The sequence below is a fragment of the Salvia splendens genome, chromosome 18, assembly GCF_004379255.2.
Source record: "Salvia splendens isolate huo1 chromosome 18, SspV2, whole genome shotgun sequence".
In the NCBI taxonomy this organism is placed as follows: Eukaryota; Viridiplantae; Streptophyta; class Magnoliopsida; order Lamiales; family Lamiaceae; genus Salvia; species Salvia splendens.
This window is the reverse complement of record NC_056049.1, coordinates 1,240,733-1,258,290: the sequence shown is the minus strand read 5'-3', so window position 1 is coordinate 1,258,290 and position 17,558 is coordinate 1,240,733. Positions and strand designations below refer to the sequence as shown.

Here is a 17,558-nt window from a genome sequence, read left to right as displayed (position 1 = left end):
CATTAATGATATAGTATAATTCTAAAATAGCCCTAACCAATGATCACCAAGAATGGGATATTGGTGATATGTTATAGGTTAGCATGGGGTTTGCATCACATTCTTCGAGAATGTAGTTGTTCTCACAACTATGAGATATTAGATACTCGTGATGGACACATGGTATACTTTGGAGAGTATTGGTATACCCTACTATTAAACTGTTTTGTGATGTGTCTACAGTTTATTAGTACATGAAGTATGTAATAGTCCTTGGATCTGAGGTCATTACACATTTTGTTTGTTGAGTGATGTGCTTTGACCTTGTACAACGCTTTGCCTCCCCTCGGAGGATTAAGACACGGACTTGTGTTGGGTACATCATAAGATAAATGGAAATGGTAGTTGAGCCAAGAATGAGATTCATTACTCGATTAGAATTTCGAGAGAACACTCAAATTCTCTATATTACTTGACCATTAAGTCATTGGCCAATGCAAAGATATATTCAATTAAAGTAATTGAATATGATCGAATGGGTCATTTAATAAAGATGCGATAAAGTGATTGAGCTATTTGGATGACACATGACAAATCTTAGGCTCAATCGGGTGGTTCGTGAATGAAAGGATGTTACTATAAACTTTGTGTAAAGGCTTGTTTACCGAATTCACGTAAACGTCCGTCATATATCGAGCTACGCTGCCAACGCAGTCTAGGAGTTTTGTGCAGACTTCGATTAGATCGTCGTCGATAATGAGGGCCTAAAGGGTCACACTATAAGTGTATTTTGATCCGCTCAAGGGTACAAAGTTGGAACTGCGTATTATATCTAATGCTAGTCCAAGTGGGAGATTGAAAGGATATGGGCTAGATTAGATTAATATGGATTAAAGAATTATAGTTGGGATACAATTATAATTAGTCCATAAGCCCAACAATCATGAAACCCTAATGACTATTTGTCTATATATAATGGTTATTTATTCTCCATTCCGGGAGAAGAGAAATAGCGTAACATTAGAGAGAAAATACGTAAAGCTTTGTAGAGAATTCCTAGCTTTCTCTATAGAGCGATTGTACCGAGGAATTGTTCCTGCATCGGATCAGAATACACGTGGACCTCGATAGTAGTGGATTCAACTTGCAGGACACAATCGTAGACGAAAACAACACAACAAGTAAGATTTAGTTCCGTTGTGTATTACGTGCTCAACTTGCAATATGATTATGAATCTAGATCTGTTATTCTTGTATGCAATTTCCGCTGCGCTCATTAGATGAATACAAGAATTACTAACACAAATAAAATATTTGTAATCCAAGAATTTCATTATCATCAATCAATAGTTCCTTGCTACAATTTTACTCGAGCCCTCATTATTCATAAATGCAGCTTCCATAACCTGCAATCCACACATAACATTGTTAACAACCTCCCATTTACATTATTTTAATACAATATTTATGTAGGTAATCTGTTGGCGATCATGATCACTGTCCATGATTACCAGCGAATTTCTGGAATCTCCGTTGGTAATCTGCCAGTAATCATGATCACTGTCAAAGTTAGTGGGCCATGCTCGGGTTAGCTCAATTATAACCTAATTAATAGAACAGGTAAAAACCTTACTTGGGTTGGTGACGACGAGAAGGCCGGAGTTGCCAAAGTAGCAATTCCAGTGGTTGCTGCCTTTGGAGTGATAGTAGAGATTCATGGCAATGGAGGCGTGGTTGATCAAATTATTAGGTATAAAGCAAGGGCAGCCCTTCTGCAAAATTCTGCAGTCTACTTGAGAGCAAGCGTAGTTGATATTTGCTATAAGAACGCTCTCTTCTGATGACGGTTTCGCAATGCACCATGTTTTCTGCAATAAAAAAACGTGATTTTGGAACATCGTAATAATGTCACCATCTCCCAATTTGTTTCAAAGTTAGACTTTTTTCGAATGCGACGAGACAACGTGTGTTTTGGGTCAAATTAACGGGGACTAAGAGAGTACTTGATTCGATCAATATTATGACTCGATGTATTGACTTCATGTAACCTAAAAACTCAATGATGTTAAATTTGCAACAAATTTGATCAGGTGGTAGCATTATTGCAACTATTTCAAATGTCGCGTTAAAAGTAGTACTAAATGAGTGAAAGTTCGTGTATCAGTTGACAACTTACCGATGTTTCGTTGTTGTGTAGGACATCAAAACTCGCCTGCGAATGCGAAGTGGCTGCAATGAAAATCAAACACAACAAATAGTTTTAGTAAGAACAATAATTTAGTAGAAAAGCAACAAGAGTACATATAGGTTTCGGGTTTTATTTCAAAACCAATAATCTTTAGCATAAATTTATGTAAATGTGGAGTAGAATATAAATAAAAAAATCAGGTTTTGGGGAAAAAGATTTGATGAGTCTATTTACCTGAAATCAAGAAAAGCGGCACAAAGAAAAGAGCAAACGCTTTACCCATTGCTGATTTATATCTCTCTCTCTTAAGTGATTATGAATGTGTAGTTAGTTGGAAATGTGTATTCATATATATAGAAATTTTTGAGTTGTGTCTAAATATTTCAAAGCACAAACAACGGCTAATTGGAATTATTTTATGTTAACAGTTTATTAAGAAGTGGAAAAAAGAAGCCTCTTTTGACTTTTGCACTGTTTTTTGTATTTTGTTTACTAAGTCTACATGTAAATTCAAATTGGCCACAACGTTATAAAATCTAGTGGTAAATCACTAACTTATTAGTGGATGAGATAAATTATTGTTAAATAGAAAAAAAAGGAGAAAGTAATGTCGACACGCTCCATAAATGGACGATACATCAATTGTAATTTAATCATAATTCTAATTAATAAATTCTAATCGAAAAATGGTGATTTTTATTATAATTTGTATAAAATCCTTATTTAATGCACATTTAACTTCATAAACAATTCATGCATTAGATGAAAACAAAAAGAGGTAAATAAAGCCCCATAATTAGTCATAAAATGACATTCGTTTCTTCCACCTAAATTAGCAAAGAAAACTAAATCAGTTGTGAATGACTAAAGCCTACCACTGATGAGATGCTGTGCACAAATTTTGCAGTCTATACACACATAGTAGCGACGAACGAGGGGCAAAATCGGGATTTCACTGTCTCCGTCATCGCGATGCCTCTACTCAGTTCTCATCACGCTGCAGCGTTTAACAGAGAGTAGATCATCAACTGCTAAACTCAGCCATATTAAACTCAGATATCGTATATACATGGAATAATCGACACCATACCTTCCCAATCGCGAGAGCTTAGGCTCTTGGAGCAGCAGGTCCTGTAGCGTCACTTCCTTGGATGGAGAGCTGCAATAGGCAAGAAAATAACGCGTTTAATTCGTCGTCTCAAAACTTGTTCAACGAATAAGCACAAATATGAAAAGTTTAACACGTTCTTGGATAACGATGGGTCCAACTGCCATGTGTTGCACAAATAACAGATTAGTATAGTACATGTACGTGTGTATATAAGAATTTTCCGAGTTCGATTTTACTACTAAAACACAAAACACGAAGCTAGCTGACGTTATTGTTGAGAATGGAGTCTGAAAGGAAGTTATATTTACGCCCTACCCAAAGGTTCGTATTTGTGCCTATAGTATATCTCCTCTCTCGTAAATTGTATCTGAAAATTATATATTGAAATCCCTGTTCGGCATCGCCCCCAGACGTAGATACATGGGTAAACAATTCATGTGTTTATGTTTGCGATTATATGTGCTTATTTCCTGACAATTATAAAAGTCGGTCTCTACCAGGCTAGAAAGCAGATGAACTCGGGAAAAAAACCAACCTGTGAATGAAATCGAAAGATAGAAGTCGGTGGTGAATGGTGTAGTCGCTTTCAACATAAGTCACGACGAGGTTGCCAGCATCAGGGTGAGGCCAGCTCCTTGACGTAGGGAATCGCAGTAGAAATGTTCTGGGATCTTGAAGACCTCCCGGGCCATGAAGTGCAGATTCCGCTTCTTCTTTGGTGATGAACCCTTCGATCCATAGAGGTGACATTGAATCCCACATTGCGTTAACAGCGCTATGCGACAAGGTAAATGCTACTGGGAATAGCCATGACCACATTCTCTCGAAATCTTCTTGCATAACGACATCCCGGCAGCCAGCTATTCTCCTCAAACACTCGAGGTCCTGTGAATATGGTATTAGATGTCTCAAATCACGTCAAGTCCAAAAAAAAGTTTAACACGAGAGAGAGAGAGAGGAGCGAGACCTGATCCATTAAAGAACGAGTAGAGCAAGCAATCTTCATGAATTGTTTGTTAATGCTGAAAACGAGATTCTCCCATAGAATGTGGTTGTTGTTCGCGGATACTGAAGTCCAAGCTTGAATTCCCTCCTCCACCAATCTCTTCGTCATTTTTATTTGACGCCTGAAACATACAAGACTCCAGTTACCAGATCGCTTATGAAATTCGATGAATAAATCCAACAAAATGAATGATTGGATGTACACGCGCGTGTGTGTGAGAAAGCAAACGAGAAAGAGAGGCAGAGTATTATTACCTGTGATGTGAGCATCCAGAAAAAAGGGAAACCTGCTTTGCAAAATCGGCTAGTTGCTCTTCCGTAGCTGAAATAGCAACTTCCTTGAGAAGATGGTATTTCTCTGCTGGACCTCCGAGGCAGTATTTGAAAATTATCAAATCTGAAATTGGACTGGAAACACTGAGCACGCTTCTTGGGTCAGAATTTGTTGCTTCACTATTATCGGAAGCACATGAGTAGTTCTCTGTTCCACAACGGTCTTTGGTTTTCCTCTTCATACTCGTTGCTTGTGTATTATCCTAATTCCAACAAAACATTGAATTTTTTGTTTAGATATAGTCACCGACTCACCGATAGCAACGACACATACAGAGTACACTGGCATTAAAAGACTACCTGATTAGCAGTCCAAGCACGAGAGTGGTGAGCTTTGTTGGCTTGCCTAGCTTCTTCTTTGAACATCACGAACGGCACATCTTGTCCAAATTTGATCCTCTTTGATGAAGGACTTGGTTTGGCTTCACGAACAGTATTGGTGATAAGTTGCATCGATCCATCATCAGGACTAGGCGATTCGCACACATTCCCATAGTAACTTCTGCTGGACGACTTTCTCAATGTAACCGAAGCTGTTTTTGTACTCCTACTGCGTGAGACACAACGGAAAGGAAGAGATAGCGTCTCAAGAAAAGGGTGTTTTCCCAATCTTGGAACGTCGAACATTATCTGGAACAGCCTGTTGTCACACTTTGAAGAAAGCTGAAATGCAAAATTCGAAGAACTCAGTATCCATAGATGCAGCCTAACAGATGGTACTTGAAGGTTTCGACAAATTTATGTGCTCATAAACACCTAAAACTGCATTTAAAAAGAGGAAAAGAAGCCAACTCAATCCATGCCTGCGATATCTTGAGCTTAAAAGAAGCACGCCCGTTGATGAGTTTGCACGGTCTATCATGAGAAGCATATTCAATACAGTCGCAGTTCACAAAAACGGGAGGTTCTGCATCATTAGTGTTCTCAACAGGGACGCCATTGTCGGCATAGAGAAGTGAAGCAACAACCTCAAATTCTTTGTTCACAGGACCACCAAACGCATCCAATAACACAACGTCCAGAGAAAATATCCTGCGGCAGGATGCCTGTTTTTCGTATTTTTCACGAAAGATGATAGATACACGAGTTAGAAAGAGAATTGGAAGTAAAGACGATAATGCACAGATTCAGTAAGTAATTCCCTATGATCGTTTTTACCTTGCCCCCAACAATGCTCCACACACCGTCACTGTCTTCTTCAATCTCCGATGCAGTTGAATTGTCAATTGCCAGTCGTAACGGGGGGTCCTGGGCATCATTAGGGGGAAACAGTCTCAGAACAACGGAGTAACTCATACTAAGAAAATAATTAAAACAAACCTTGACATAGTGGCTTTTGATAGACGTTTCTCGGAACAGGACATCAAGCCCATGAACGTAACCATGCAATATATATTCATTTTCGTCCGGGCATGCCAAGCATATACTTTTCAAACCCTCTTCATACAAGTCCTTGTAAAATGAGCGAGTTAAATGGTTTTCACCGACAATTTCTCCATCTACGTGAAGCCTCATGAGATCCCTTGAAACCTGACATAAAATTCTCAAGCTATCAAGTTCGCCTCGAGAAATCAATTTGCGGTAGTTACTGTAATAAAGGAAACATAATGTAGGAAAGCATTACACCGATAGCAAACCAAATACCTCACATCCAATATGAACCCATTTCTTCATAGGGAACTCGATCTCAGTAGAGACGCACAGAACTTCAGTTAAGGGAATAGGTTTGTCAGGATTTGGAGCCTCTTTGTACATATACAGGAGCGGGAAGAGCTTCATTTTCTTCTTGTCGTCCAAGTACAAGAAAGGCAGATCAGGAGTGACATCCGGGTGCTTCTGCATAATGTCCAGATGATCAAATGAACCACGCTTTTCGATCTTAAAACAGGCATGATTCTCAATTCCCATAGTGAAGTTCAGCTCATATAAGCTTGTGAAGATCGTAGAAAATAAAGGATTGGATCACTTCATTATCACATTATTCATTAGCACTAAACTTGAACCTTAAAGAGCAACGAGATGAAAGACCATGCCGTCACTTTCTCTAGACATAAACGTACAATATCTTCAAAACATTGATCAAATACAACAACAACATAAGTATAACTTAAACACCATGTCACCCTCAAAATATCGATCTACCATCATACCACAAACACTTTGAAATACAATGTGACAACGAGTGAGCATCAACACACATAATCATCCCACAACGAGATGAAGACCATGTTGTCACTTTCTCTAGACATAAACACACAACACCTCCAAAGGCAATGAGCAAATACAGCAAAAAAATATAACTCAAACACCGGGTCACCCTAAAAAAATCGATCTACAATCACACCGCAATCACTTCGAAATACAATGTGACAACGAGTGAGCAGCGACATGTGTAATCAATCATCCCACATCAACCTTCTTCATCAACTCTTAAAAAAGACATAAAAATTGAAAAACCCAAGTATCCAAACACCCATATTTACTCAAAACACATAAATCAGCACAAGAGAACAGCACAAACACAAGAATTTCCCAAAATACACAAGAAAAAAGGCATAAAAGGAACACAACCACCTCAAAGATTCAAACTTTCTCAACTAAGCGACGAACCCTACATTTCTCAGAGCTCTTTTCTCAAACAAACAAAAGGAAGGCCGAGTAAGAAAATGACCTGAACCAGAACTGAAGAAGGGAAAGCAACGCAATCATCAATGTAAATCCAGAAACAAAGCGCGAAACATCCATCTCCCTGCTCCCAATCGTCGCCTCTTCCCAATTCCACTTTGAGATTCCTCAAGGGAACATAATCTTCACTGAAATCACTCATCCTCCCCCAAATTTTCTTTGATCAACGCTTTTGCAGAAACCCTTTCTAAAAATCGGCGGTTTCTGCTCGTTTTCACTGCTATTGGAGCTTTATACTATGCAGCTTCGATCCCTTTTTTGCAGAATTGCAAGAATCTTTGGTTGAATTTATGGTCCCTTTTATTTTTCGGTTTGTTTTTGTGGGGAAGTTGAGAGTGGAGTTGTTGCGACGGCTGTTAATTGACGGTTGGTGGAGTCTTCGGCAGTTCTGCTTCCGGTCTTTTTCCGCGCTTCTCAATTTTGGGGTGTGTTTGCATGTTTCGATCAAGGTTATGTAAATGAAGAGATTATATTTATCTACTCGAACAATATTTATTCAGCTTCCAAACACTCCTCTACAATGAGATTTCAATTGTTTATTAGGCTTTATTTTTGGTGAGGAGCGTTTCGATTACTCAAAATTAACTTGTTTTGAGACTTTCAGATATTGTATAAATCCAAATTTACTTGATATTAGTTTTGTCATATGAAGAGACCGATACTCATAAAATGAGACTAATTCTACATAATTTTGAGATTAAGCATCGGATTATTGACCTAATCTCATCTAATCGTTCAAGCCGAACATAACCATATAAGAGTACGTCCCATGATCGGTTTAGATTATAATTTGGAAAATTATTCAAACCAAACACCACCATAGAAGATCATGTTTCGATCAAGATTGTATAAACATCGAGACAGCATCTATCCAACCGAACAACATTCTATAAGACGTATATCCAACAATCCATAACATTGAGATAGTATTACAATAGATCCGGTAGTCTTGTCTTTGCTAAGAGACTATTACCTAGCTTAACGATATTCATAAGACTCAGTTTTATTTTTTAATCAAAGAGATCATTTAAGTATACAAATACATACTATCATTTAAGTATATAAATACAGCTCATTCAAGAACATTGCAATATATTCTCTCAAATGAGATCCAAACCAAAATCACTCAAGACGAATTCGGCACATGGAGAGGCCAAGACTCATAAAGTAAGACCGACTCCAAGCGACATTATTTCAAGATTAAGCACCCAACGATATTTACCCAACCGAACATCATTCTTTATTCTACCAAATCGAACATCACCATAGAAAAATGAGTCTCGTAATCGGTTTAGATTAAAATTCAGGAGTGATATCATATAAGTATGCAGCTCATTCAACAACATTACACTTTATTCTCTCCAATCAGATCCCAGATAATATACACATGAAATAAATGTAACATGTTACAACACAAACAGCTCTCTCACAGCCAATCTGAGGCAATTTTTTTATGAATATAAATAAAAAGTAGTACTACTAATTACAAAATCCAGCATTTGTAACCATATTATTGCTGACTTTGTTTCTTCTGTAAAAGCCAAAATCTACTTAGGCTTTAGTTTAAGGGCAGCACTGCAAAATTCAACAAGGAAAAAATGGTAATCAGTTAGCAGAAAAATAAAAAAGAGAGGTTAAAAGGCAATGTCATGGATTATTTCTACACAGAACCTGTTGATGCAGTAGCGTTTTCCCCGTAGGCGGAGGGCCATCGTCAAAGATGTGGCCGAGATGAGCATCGCAGACTGCACAGAGAACTTCTTGACGCGGCATGATGATGATAGACAGGTCCAGTTTCGACTTCACGTTGTTTCCCACGGGCTGGTAGTACGAGGGCCATCCGGTCCCGCTGTCGAATTTGGTCGATGACCTATGACACGGGGCACACATGGTTCAGACACAAATACGAGATCCCGAGTAGCAGGGAATGTTTGAATGTATATATGAGGGATACTCACTCGAACAGAGGAGTGTCACAGCAGACGCAATGGTACGTCCCGGTGGTTTTCGTGTTCCAGTATTCTCTGGAAATAGGATATGATTAGACAATGTTATCCCTTCGTCTCAATTAATAGTGGGACGACACAAAGAGGAATACGTGTCACTTATAATAGGACGGAGGGAGTATATGTTAAAATGCACGAAAAGAAAAGAACACAAATAAAGGCATCTTTTTGCACTTCAATCGTACGCAATGATCGGGCTCACAGAGATTGGCATGAGATGCAACTACACGATTCTCAAGATCCCTAGAGTGCGTTTGGTAGCATGGAATCGGGGATGGATTTGGAATTGGAGCCTTCAATTCCAAATGTACTATTTGGCTACAAAAATGTATGGATTTGGAATTGAAACCTTCTCATTTTCTACCTACCAAACAAATATTGCACTCTGACACTACATACACAATACACAACACTGCATATGCACAACATTGATCACACAATACACATACTGCACACATAAATACACAATACACACACTGCACAGAGTGCACGCAACGCTGCACACACAAACAATCCCAGGAAACCATGAAGTTCATACGAAGCTAGTAACTCCTAAACGATGACTCACACATATTCATAAACTAGATGAACAAGAAACATGAATTCCTACGAGGAGCTCGTATGTACCCGGTGAATGCCCTCTCAGTGCCCTTCTGTCTAGTGACATAGAACTGCTGATCAGTAAGCTTCTTTTTCCACTCTGCTTCACTTATTGAACTGTAGTCCGTGTTTCCCGCCTCTGCACCACATTCACAACAAGAAGAATGTCAGTACTCCTGCCTATACAACAACATTTAGTAAATCTATAAACATCATCAACAACTCTATGATGTTAAAAACTACAGCTTGTTTGGAAGTAAAATGGTCACATTGCAACATTAAGGTATCAACCAAAGAATTATCGAAGCTCAACTACCCCATGAATTTTTAGTATAAATTCTATCTAGAATTCCAAATAACCAATGTAATCAACTAAACCAAACATGACCTCAACACTTTTTCCCATCAACAAAATCACCTAAAATTCAATCTTTATCTACTCCAATCTGACAACTATGTTCAAGTCTAAGAGAAGAACCCCCACCAATATTAAACTTGAAAACGCTCAAAGATTCTTAGTATTTTTTTACATATTGCAATCAAATAGGAATTTCTATGAATCTAGAAAGAGAGGCCATTCAATCTCACTCCTCACTACCAACTAATTGAAAAAAAAATACAAAAATTACAATTCTGCTGGTTAATGTAATCGGCTAACCAGGCATGAACACAAGTTACATAACAAGTATTTAATCCACACTTTTGCCTATCAACAAAATCACCAAAATATATCAATGAAACCTCTTATCCTCAAAAAATTCAATCTTTATATCTCCCAAATCCAAGAAAAGAGCTTCCACCAACAAATATGCTAAACACGACCACACAGTCAAACAGGAATTTCTATGAATCTAGAGAGAGAGAGAGACCTTGAGAGCTGTCTTGTTTCTGAGAAGATGATGAAGAGCCCATGGCAGAAACAGAGAAGGGCAGCCTGCTTCTGATTGTGTGAAACGATTTCCCACCAAAGGCAAATGAAATCTGACGCTTTCTGCCTAAACCGAAATGGGATTTTGCAATAGAGTGGGGATTAACAAGACAGGCGAAATTGGTTTTGACTATGGCGTAGCACCCCATCTTCTAGAATAAGCTCATTGAATTCCACAGGCAACTGCTTCTAAGCTTTTTGTTTATTCTGGTGTGTGCGAGCTCATTGTATAATGGTGCATCCTGCATTTTCCACCGCGTAATTAACCAGCTTTTGATCTTCATGTCATTTTTGGCGCCTTGAAATGATTCCGTAGCGGAATTTTGTCGAACAGGTGGCGTATGCGTATCCATCCGTGTAGGATTGAAGGCTTTACAGTCCACGTCAGCAGTAACCAGCGTGGAGACTCGATTTACCACAAAATTGATTTTTTTTTTCTTTGGGAGAATATTATGATATCCCGTAGAAAAAATAAACGAATTCGGCACGTCTAAGTTCTAACTAACTATGTTTGGCGAATCATGCTTGCCCGAGGCTCGAACATCATCGACTCAACACGATAACTTCAATTTAAATATGATAGCAACTACTCATACTACAGATACGAGTACAATAGTAATATAAATCCATGCAGACATGACTCCACATCACGTCCAAATGCAAGACGATGCTCGAAACTAAATAAGAGAAATTGATAGAGTTTTGGTTAAATAATTAGTATCTTACTTTATTAATTTTATCTTAACTCTTATGTTATATACTTCGTGGGCCAGGTGGGGCCCGAGGCCCACGGCCGGCTGATCGCGGAGGCGCTCGACCGCCTCACCACGGTGGCCGGGGCGCCCACGGGCCACGCGGTGGTGATGCTGCAGCCGGACGGGCAGAACTTGATTATCATCGAACATGGCCGGGTGGCCGGAGAGCTTGGCGGCGGAGGATGTGGCGGTGGTGGAGAGTGCCGGGATTGTTTTGCTGCAGAGGGAGATTCCTGATTTTGTCAACATTCAGGTTGCAAAGGTGAGATCTTTTTTATCCTTTTTCATACTACTACTTTTTAACTGCGATAATGGTGTAAATTCAGTTTCAGCCTGACAAATGATGCATATGCGTCGAATGATTTTAACAAGATGCGTGTTGAACATTTCTCGTGCATTCAGGCTGCACGGAGGTCCGGTGTTCCAGTCATATTGGATGCCAGGGGAGTTGATGCACCAATCCCTCCGGAGCTACTCCAGTTTATCGATATTCTGAGTCCAAACGAAACTGAGCTTGCTCGTCTAACAAATAAGCCCACGGAAAGCTTTGAGCAGATCAGCCAAGCTGCAGGGAAATGCCATGAGATGGTTGGTGGCATTTGATTGCATTTGTTTCTGATGTTTCTTCGTTGATTGGCCCGTTTATTAAGAACTTTTCCAACAGTCGTTCAACTATTTCCGGTTTCTTTCTAGGGTGTTAAGGAAGTGCTCGTGAAACTTGGATCCAAAGGCTCGGTTCTTTTCACAGAAGGGAAGGAACCAATGAGACAACCGATTCTTAAAGATGGTAATCGAGAGAGGTATAGATAAGTTGGTAAGGCATATTGAGAGTAGGAAGTAGAAAGAAAATCTTTCTTGTATGTTTTTCTTGTTGATATGAAATGCTCATCTCCCTAGTATTTATAGGGAGATTTGAGTCCCTTGGAATACAACAATTAAATGTGTATTGGAACTACATCATGCTAGGGACTCTACACTCTAATAAATATGGGCGGCCATCTAGGAACTCTACTGTAATAAATGAGGGCAGCCATTTATGATTTCTTTTTCCAACACTCCCTCTCAAGTTGAGCAACGGTGTCTCCGATACTCAACTTGCCCAGAAATTCTTTGAAGACTTTAGGACTCAATGCCTTGGTTAGCATGTCTGTAAGTTGTTCCTCAGATCGGACGAAAGGAAATTCGATAATCCCGCTTTCAAGTTTCTCTTTGATAAAGTGACGATCGACCTCAACATGTTTGGTCCTGTCATGTTGTACGGGATTTTCTGAAATGCTAATCGCAGCTTTATTGTCACAAAAAAGCTGACTCTTCCGAGTGGGCGGAAAGCCAATTTCTGTTAACAATCGCCTAAGCCAAAGTATCTCCATCAGGCCACTTCTGATTCCTCGAAATTCGGCTTCTGCACTTGATAGAGCTACAACTTTTTGCTTCTTGCTTCTCCAAGTGACAAGGTTGCCCCCAACAAAGGTAAAATATCCTCCGGTAGATTTTCTATCCACCGGATTGCTTGCCCAATCAGCATCGGTGTATCCATCAATCTCCAGATCTTTCTTCTTTTCTAAGAATACCCCATAGCTGGCTGTTCCCTTTAAATATCTCACAATTCTCATGACAGCATCCATATGGTCTTCCTGAGGCTGATGCATGAATTGACTGACAACTCCAACTGCATATGTGATGTCGGGCCTAGTATGAGAAAGATAGATAAGTTTACCTACTAACCGTTGATATCTTTCACGGTCTGTAGGCTTAGCTCCATCCACAATCTTCAATCCATGATTGGGTACCATTGGCGTTTCAGCAGGCTTGCAGTCCAGTAGGCCCGTTTCTGCTAACATGTCAAGAACATACTTCTTCTGCCTTAGAAATATTCCGTGCTTGGATCTCAATACTTCAATTCCTAGGAAGTACTTTAACGCTCCCAAGTCCTTCATTTCAAACTCCCTGAAAAGATTCTCCTTTAGATTTTGGATCTCCTCGGCATCATCTCCTGTTATGATCATGTCGTCAACATAGATTATTAGACATGTCATTTTGTCGTTCCTCTTCTTTAGGAATAGTGTGTGATCTGAATGGCTCTGTTTGAAGCCATGTTTGAACATTGCCTGGCAAAATCTTCCAAACCACACTCTGGGGGATTGCTTTAACCCATAAAGAGTCTTCCTAAGTCTGCACACCTGTCCTTTTCCAAATTCTTCACAAAAACCTGGGGGGACCTCCATGTAGACTTCTTTGTCTTTCTCAAGTTCTCCATGAAGGAAGGCATTTGTAACATCAAACTGGTATAATGGCCATTCCTTACATGCAGCTACAGATAGAAGTGCTCTTACTGTATTTAGTTTGGCCACAGGGGACAAAGTTTCTTCGTAGTCTACTCCATACACCTGAGTATATCCCTTAGCAACCAATCTTGCCTTGTATCTCTCGATTGAACCATCTGCACGTCTTTTTATGGTGAAGATCCACCGACATCCTACTGGTTTCTTTCCCGGAGGTAGAGTACACTTTTCCCACGTTTCATTTTTTATCAAGGCATCAATCTCCTTCTTCATGGCTTCCCTCCAGTGCTTTTGTTTTATTGCCTCTTCGAAGGACTGCGGAATCTCTTCTTCTTCATAAAGTGCAGCTTCGAACGCCCTAGCCATTTCGGTAAGGTGTCCCTGGGTGAGATTGGCAATGCTGTATCTCGATTTCCGCCCTTTCCAGTCTGGCGAATATCTGCGAGGAGGAATGCCCCTTGTACTTCTTTGGGGCAATCTGTCGTGCCATGTCTCTTGTTCCGTCGGTGGTTCATTTGTATCACTTCTGTTTTTCCTGTCACTGTCAGTGGTTCCAAGTAGGGTACTAATATTGGGATCAGAAGCTTTTACCTCAGGATTCAAGGACTGGTCAGATAGCTTGGCAGTGTCCTGAAGCGGCACGTTATGTTCCTGTGGATTTGACTGCCCGGTGGTACTGCTAACTTCCTCTGTTGGACCGATTTCTATGACAGGATTTTGGTCTGATAGGGTAGTTTGGTTGTTTTCCCCCTGAATATCCTCCCCCTGAATGGTTTCTCCCCACAGAGGTACCCAATTTAGTGCGTCACTGCTTGGATTTTCCGTCTCACTCTCCCCCTGACCACTAGATTGGCTATAGAAGTACTCACTCTCAACAAAGTCACAGTTCATAGTGACATACATGCGATCTGTTGACGGGTCATAACATCTATACCCTTTTTGATTTTTCCCGTACCCCAAGAAAACATATTTGACTGCACATGGTGAGAATTTATCGCGATCATGTTTGGGTATGTGAGCAAAGACAGTGCAACCAAAAACTTTGGGTTCAAGATTGAGAGAAGACGATTTAGAAGGTAAACGGATGTGGCTATGGCTTCAGGCCAGAAAGATTTCGGGATGTGGGACTCTATTAGAAGTGCACGGGTGATCTCAAGGATATACCGGTTTTTCCGCTCAGCCACCCCGTTTTGTTCAGGTGTGTATGCACATGTTGTTTGGTGAAGGAGACCTTTTTCGGTGAAGAAGGTTTTCATTCTAGAGTTCACATATTCTCTCCCATTATCAGATCTAAGGACTTGGATTTTGGTGTTGTACTGGGTTTGGACAAGGCTATAGAACTCAGTGAATTTTTCAAAGACTTCTGATTTTGATTTTAAAAAATAAATCCAAGTCATACGAGAAAAATCATCAACAAATAGCAAAAAATACCGAAATCCTTGACCCCCGGTAACCGGAGCAGGGCCCCAAACATCAGAGTGAACTAAAGCAAACGAAGATTTTTCTCTAGTTTTGTTCAACTTGAAGGAATGTCTATGACTTTTAGCCAAAACACATGTTTCACAATTCAAAACAAGTGAAGAAGAAACAAGTTTGGGAAAGAGTAGACGGAGATATCCTATAGATGGGTGCCCTAACCGACGGTGTAAGAGCCAAACCTGTCTTTCATTCAGTCCATGAGTTAGCAGCGCAGTACTGTGTTGGGCAATCTCATCTACGTAGTACAGTCCATGTCGCTCAGTGCCACGCCCAACTATCGTCCCCGTCTTGATATCCTGTAACATGCAAAAACGAGGCTGCATTAGAAGTTTGCAGTTAAGTTCTTTCGTGACGTGACTCACTGACAACAATTTGTGGGACAAAGATGGAACATAAAGACAATTTGAGAGGCGAAGGGTTGGTGATATAGATATAGTTCCTGCCCCCTCTACTTGTGCTAACTCCCCACTAGCTGTTTGGACAAAAGTTTTTGTGGGTTGAGAAATATCGAGGAAGTCCGATGCATCAAAGGACATGGTATCGGTTGCCCCACAATCAAAAATCCAATGATAGTCTTTAGGTCCTATGTTTGAGGAAGATGAGTACGCTAAAGCTTGGAATTTGTTTGTACAAGTAATGGAAGGCTGAAATTCAAAATGTCGGGGTGTATTTTCATTTTTGTCGAAAGTACGGGGTGTATTCTCGGGAATTCGGACAAAAGAGGGTTTTTTGTGTAATTTTTCGGTCAACAGAGGTGGATTTGGTAATATCAGAATTGACTGGGGGGCAATTTTGGAGGAATTTTTGTGGTGGGGTTCATTTTGGAATTTATCTGAACTTTGTGGGCTGATTTGCAAAATGGACATGGATTTTTTAGAGAACCCCTTTTTCGGCCACTCTTTCGTCCCCCCTTTAGCAATTTCAGCCATTCTTCCTGCCATCTTTTCGTATCCGTGACTGCCGGAAGACAGCGGTCTAGCGTCGGCGACGATTGTTTGGTCCTCACCGCCTGCTAAAAACCAGCGCATCCTCTGTTTCTTTCTTCTTCTCCGCGGCAAAGCTTCTGCCGCTGACGCAGCTCCTTCAGCAGCCTCCGCCGTCGCTCCTTCAGCCGCCGCCTCTGCTTCAGAATTTGACGGATGCTCTTGCCGACCGATGTTGCTGCTTCCGTCGACGCTGCTGTCTGTGACGGTGTCTTCTTCTTCGACGAAATGAGAAGGGGTTTTGCCCTCAGCCATAGCTTGAGCTCTCTTCAAAATCCTATTCTTCTTCTGAGCTTTATCCTGAGGTCTGTGTTTGAGTATCATCTTAATTAGGCTAGTTGCCAAATTCTCAGCCAATGTTTTGGAGAATTGGTGAATTGGCAGTGGCACCTTCAAGCGCGGCTTGAGGATCATCTTCTTGCGCTGAATGCGCACGACCATTTCTGTGTGGCTGCTGCTGCTGGACTCTACGCCGAGATTCTTCAACTGGTAGGAATTTTGGCTTTGGTTTGTGTTGGATTTGTACAAATCAATTAGATTTGATATTGTCTCGATCAATAATTTGAGATTGTGTATTTGGCTGACCTCCATTGAAGAAAGTTTTTTAGTTTCCTGCTCTGATACCATCTTAAAGATGGTAATCGAGAGAGGTATAGATAAGTTGGTAAGGCATATTGAGAGTAGGAAGTAGAAAGAAAATCTTTCTTGTATGTTTTTCTTGTTGATATGAAATGCTCATCTCCCTAGTATTTATAGGGAGATTTGAGTCCCTTGGAATACAACAATTAAATGTGTATTGGAACTACATCATGCTAGGGACTCTACACTCTAATAAATATGGGCGGCCATCTAGGAACTCTACTGTAATAAATGAGGGCGGCCATTTATGATTTCTTTTTCCAACACCGATCATATCAGCTCCGAAAGTGGTTGACACGACAGGAGCTGGCGATACTTTCGGCCTCGTGGAGGGAAAGCCCAGGAAAGAATGCCTGGAATTTGCTGGTATGTTCGGCTATCCCTTTCGACTCTCTCTTAGTTAAAGCTCGGTCTGACAAAGTTACGGATTGTGTTATCAGCTGCTGTGGCTTCGCTTTGTATGCAAGTAAAGGGTGCCATCCCGAGCATGCCCGACAGGAAATCAGTCTCGAATCTTATCCAGATGCATTAGTAGCTCATCGGGGGTGTAATAAGAGATATTCTTCTACGGCATTCTCACTTATG

At 40.3% G+C, this 17,558-nt stretch overlaps 2 protein-coding genes and 2 pseudogenes across 2 annotated transcripts; 1 reads left to right on the top strand and 3 right to left on the bottom strand.

Moving 5' to 3' along the window:
* Positions 1-1,290: 1,290 nt before the first annotated feature.
* Positions 1,291-2,471, bottom strand: LOC121775916 (glucan endo-1,3-beta-D-glucosidase-like). Its single transcript, XM_042173007.1, has 4 exons — positions 2,402-2,471; positions 2,156-2,208; positions 1,613-1,847; positions 1,291-1,385 (listed from the first exon to the last, which is right to left on the bottom strand). The coding sequence occupies exons 1-4, from the start codon at positions 2,448-2,450 to the stop codon at positions 1,360-1,362; spliced, it is 363 nt and encodes a 120-aa protein (XP_042028941.1). The 5' UTR covers positions 2,451-2,471; the 3' UTR covers positions 1,291-1,359.
* A 459-nt stretch (positions 2,472-2,930) lies between these two features.
* On the bottom strand, positions 2,931-7,756 carry LOC121775915 (SH2 domain-containing protein B-like). Its single transcript, XM_042173006.1, has 11 exons — positions 7,288-7,756; positions 6,261-6,452; positions 5,937-6,146; positions 5,775-5,864; positions 5,420-5,662; positions 4,917-5,279; positions 4,539-4,819; positions 4,246-4,405; positions 3,814-4,163; positions 3,258-3,326; positions 2,931-3,164 (listed from the first exon to the last, which is right to left on the bottom strand). The coding sequence occupies exons 1-11, from the start codon at positions 7,441-7,443 to the stop codon at positions 3,146-3,148; spliced, it is 2,133 nt and encodes a 710-aa protein (XP_042028940.1). The 5' UTR covers positions 7,444-7,756; the 3' UTR covers positions 2,931-3,145.
* Positions 7,757-8,591: 835 nt separating this feature from the next.
* On the bottom strand, positions 8,592-11,111 carry LOC121775975 (annotated as a pseudogene).
* Positions 11,112-11,581: 470 nt separating this feature from the next.
* LOC121775976 lies at positions 11,582-17,505 on the top strand (annotated as a pseudogene).
* Positions 17,506-17,558: the final 53 nt, after the last annotated feature.

What these genes read in the sequence shown, in the direction of transcription:
- LOC121775915 (XM_042173006.1), bottom strand. Translation starts at nt 7,443, where the DNA reads ATGAGTGATTTCAGTGAAGATTATGTTCCCTTGAGGAATCTCAAAGTG. An exon ending in CTTCTTCAGTTCTGGTTCAG is followed by an intron (nt 6,453 to 7,287) that starts GTCATTTTCTTA and finishes GACATTATGCAG; the next exon opens with AAGCACCCGGATGTCACTCC. An exon ending in TCAAAAGCCACTATGTCAAG is followed by an intron (nt 5,865 to 5,936) that starts GTTTGTTTTAAT and finishes AATGATGCCCAG; the next exon opens with GACCCCCCGTTACGACTGGC.
- LOC121775916 (XM_042173007.1), bottom strand. Translation starts at nt 2,450, where the DNA reads ATGGGTAAAGCGTTTGCTCTTTTCTTTGTGCCGCTTTTCTTGATTTCA. An exon ending in GCCGCTTTTCTTGATTTCAG is followed by an intron (nt 2,209 to 2,401) that starts GTAAATAGACTC and finishes TTTTCATTGCAG; the next exon opens with CCACTTCGCATTCGCAGGCG. An exon ending in TCTCGTCGTCACCAACCCAA is followed by an intron (nt 1,386 to 1,612) that starts GTAAGGTTTTTA and finishes TGTGGATTGCAG; the next exon opens with GTTATGGAAGCTGCATTTAT.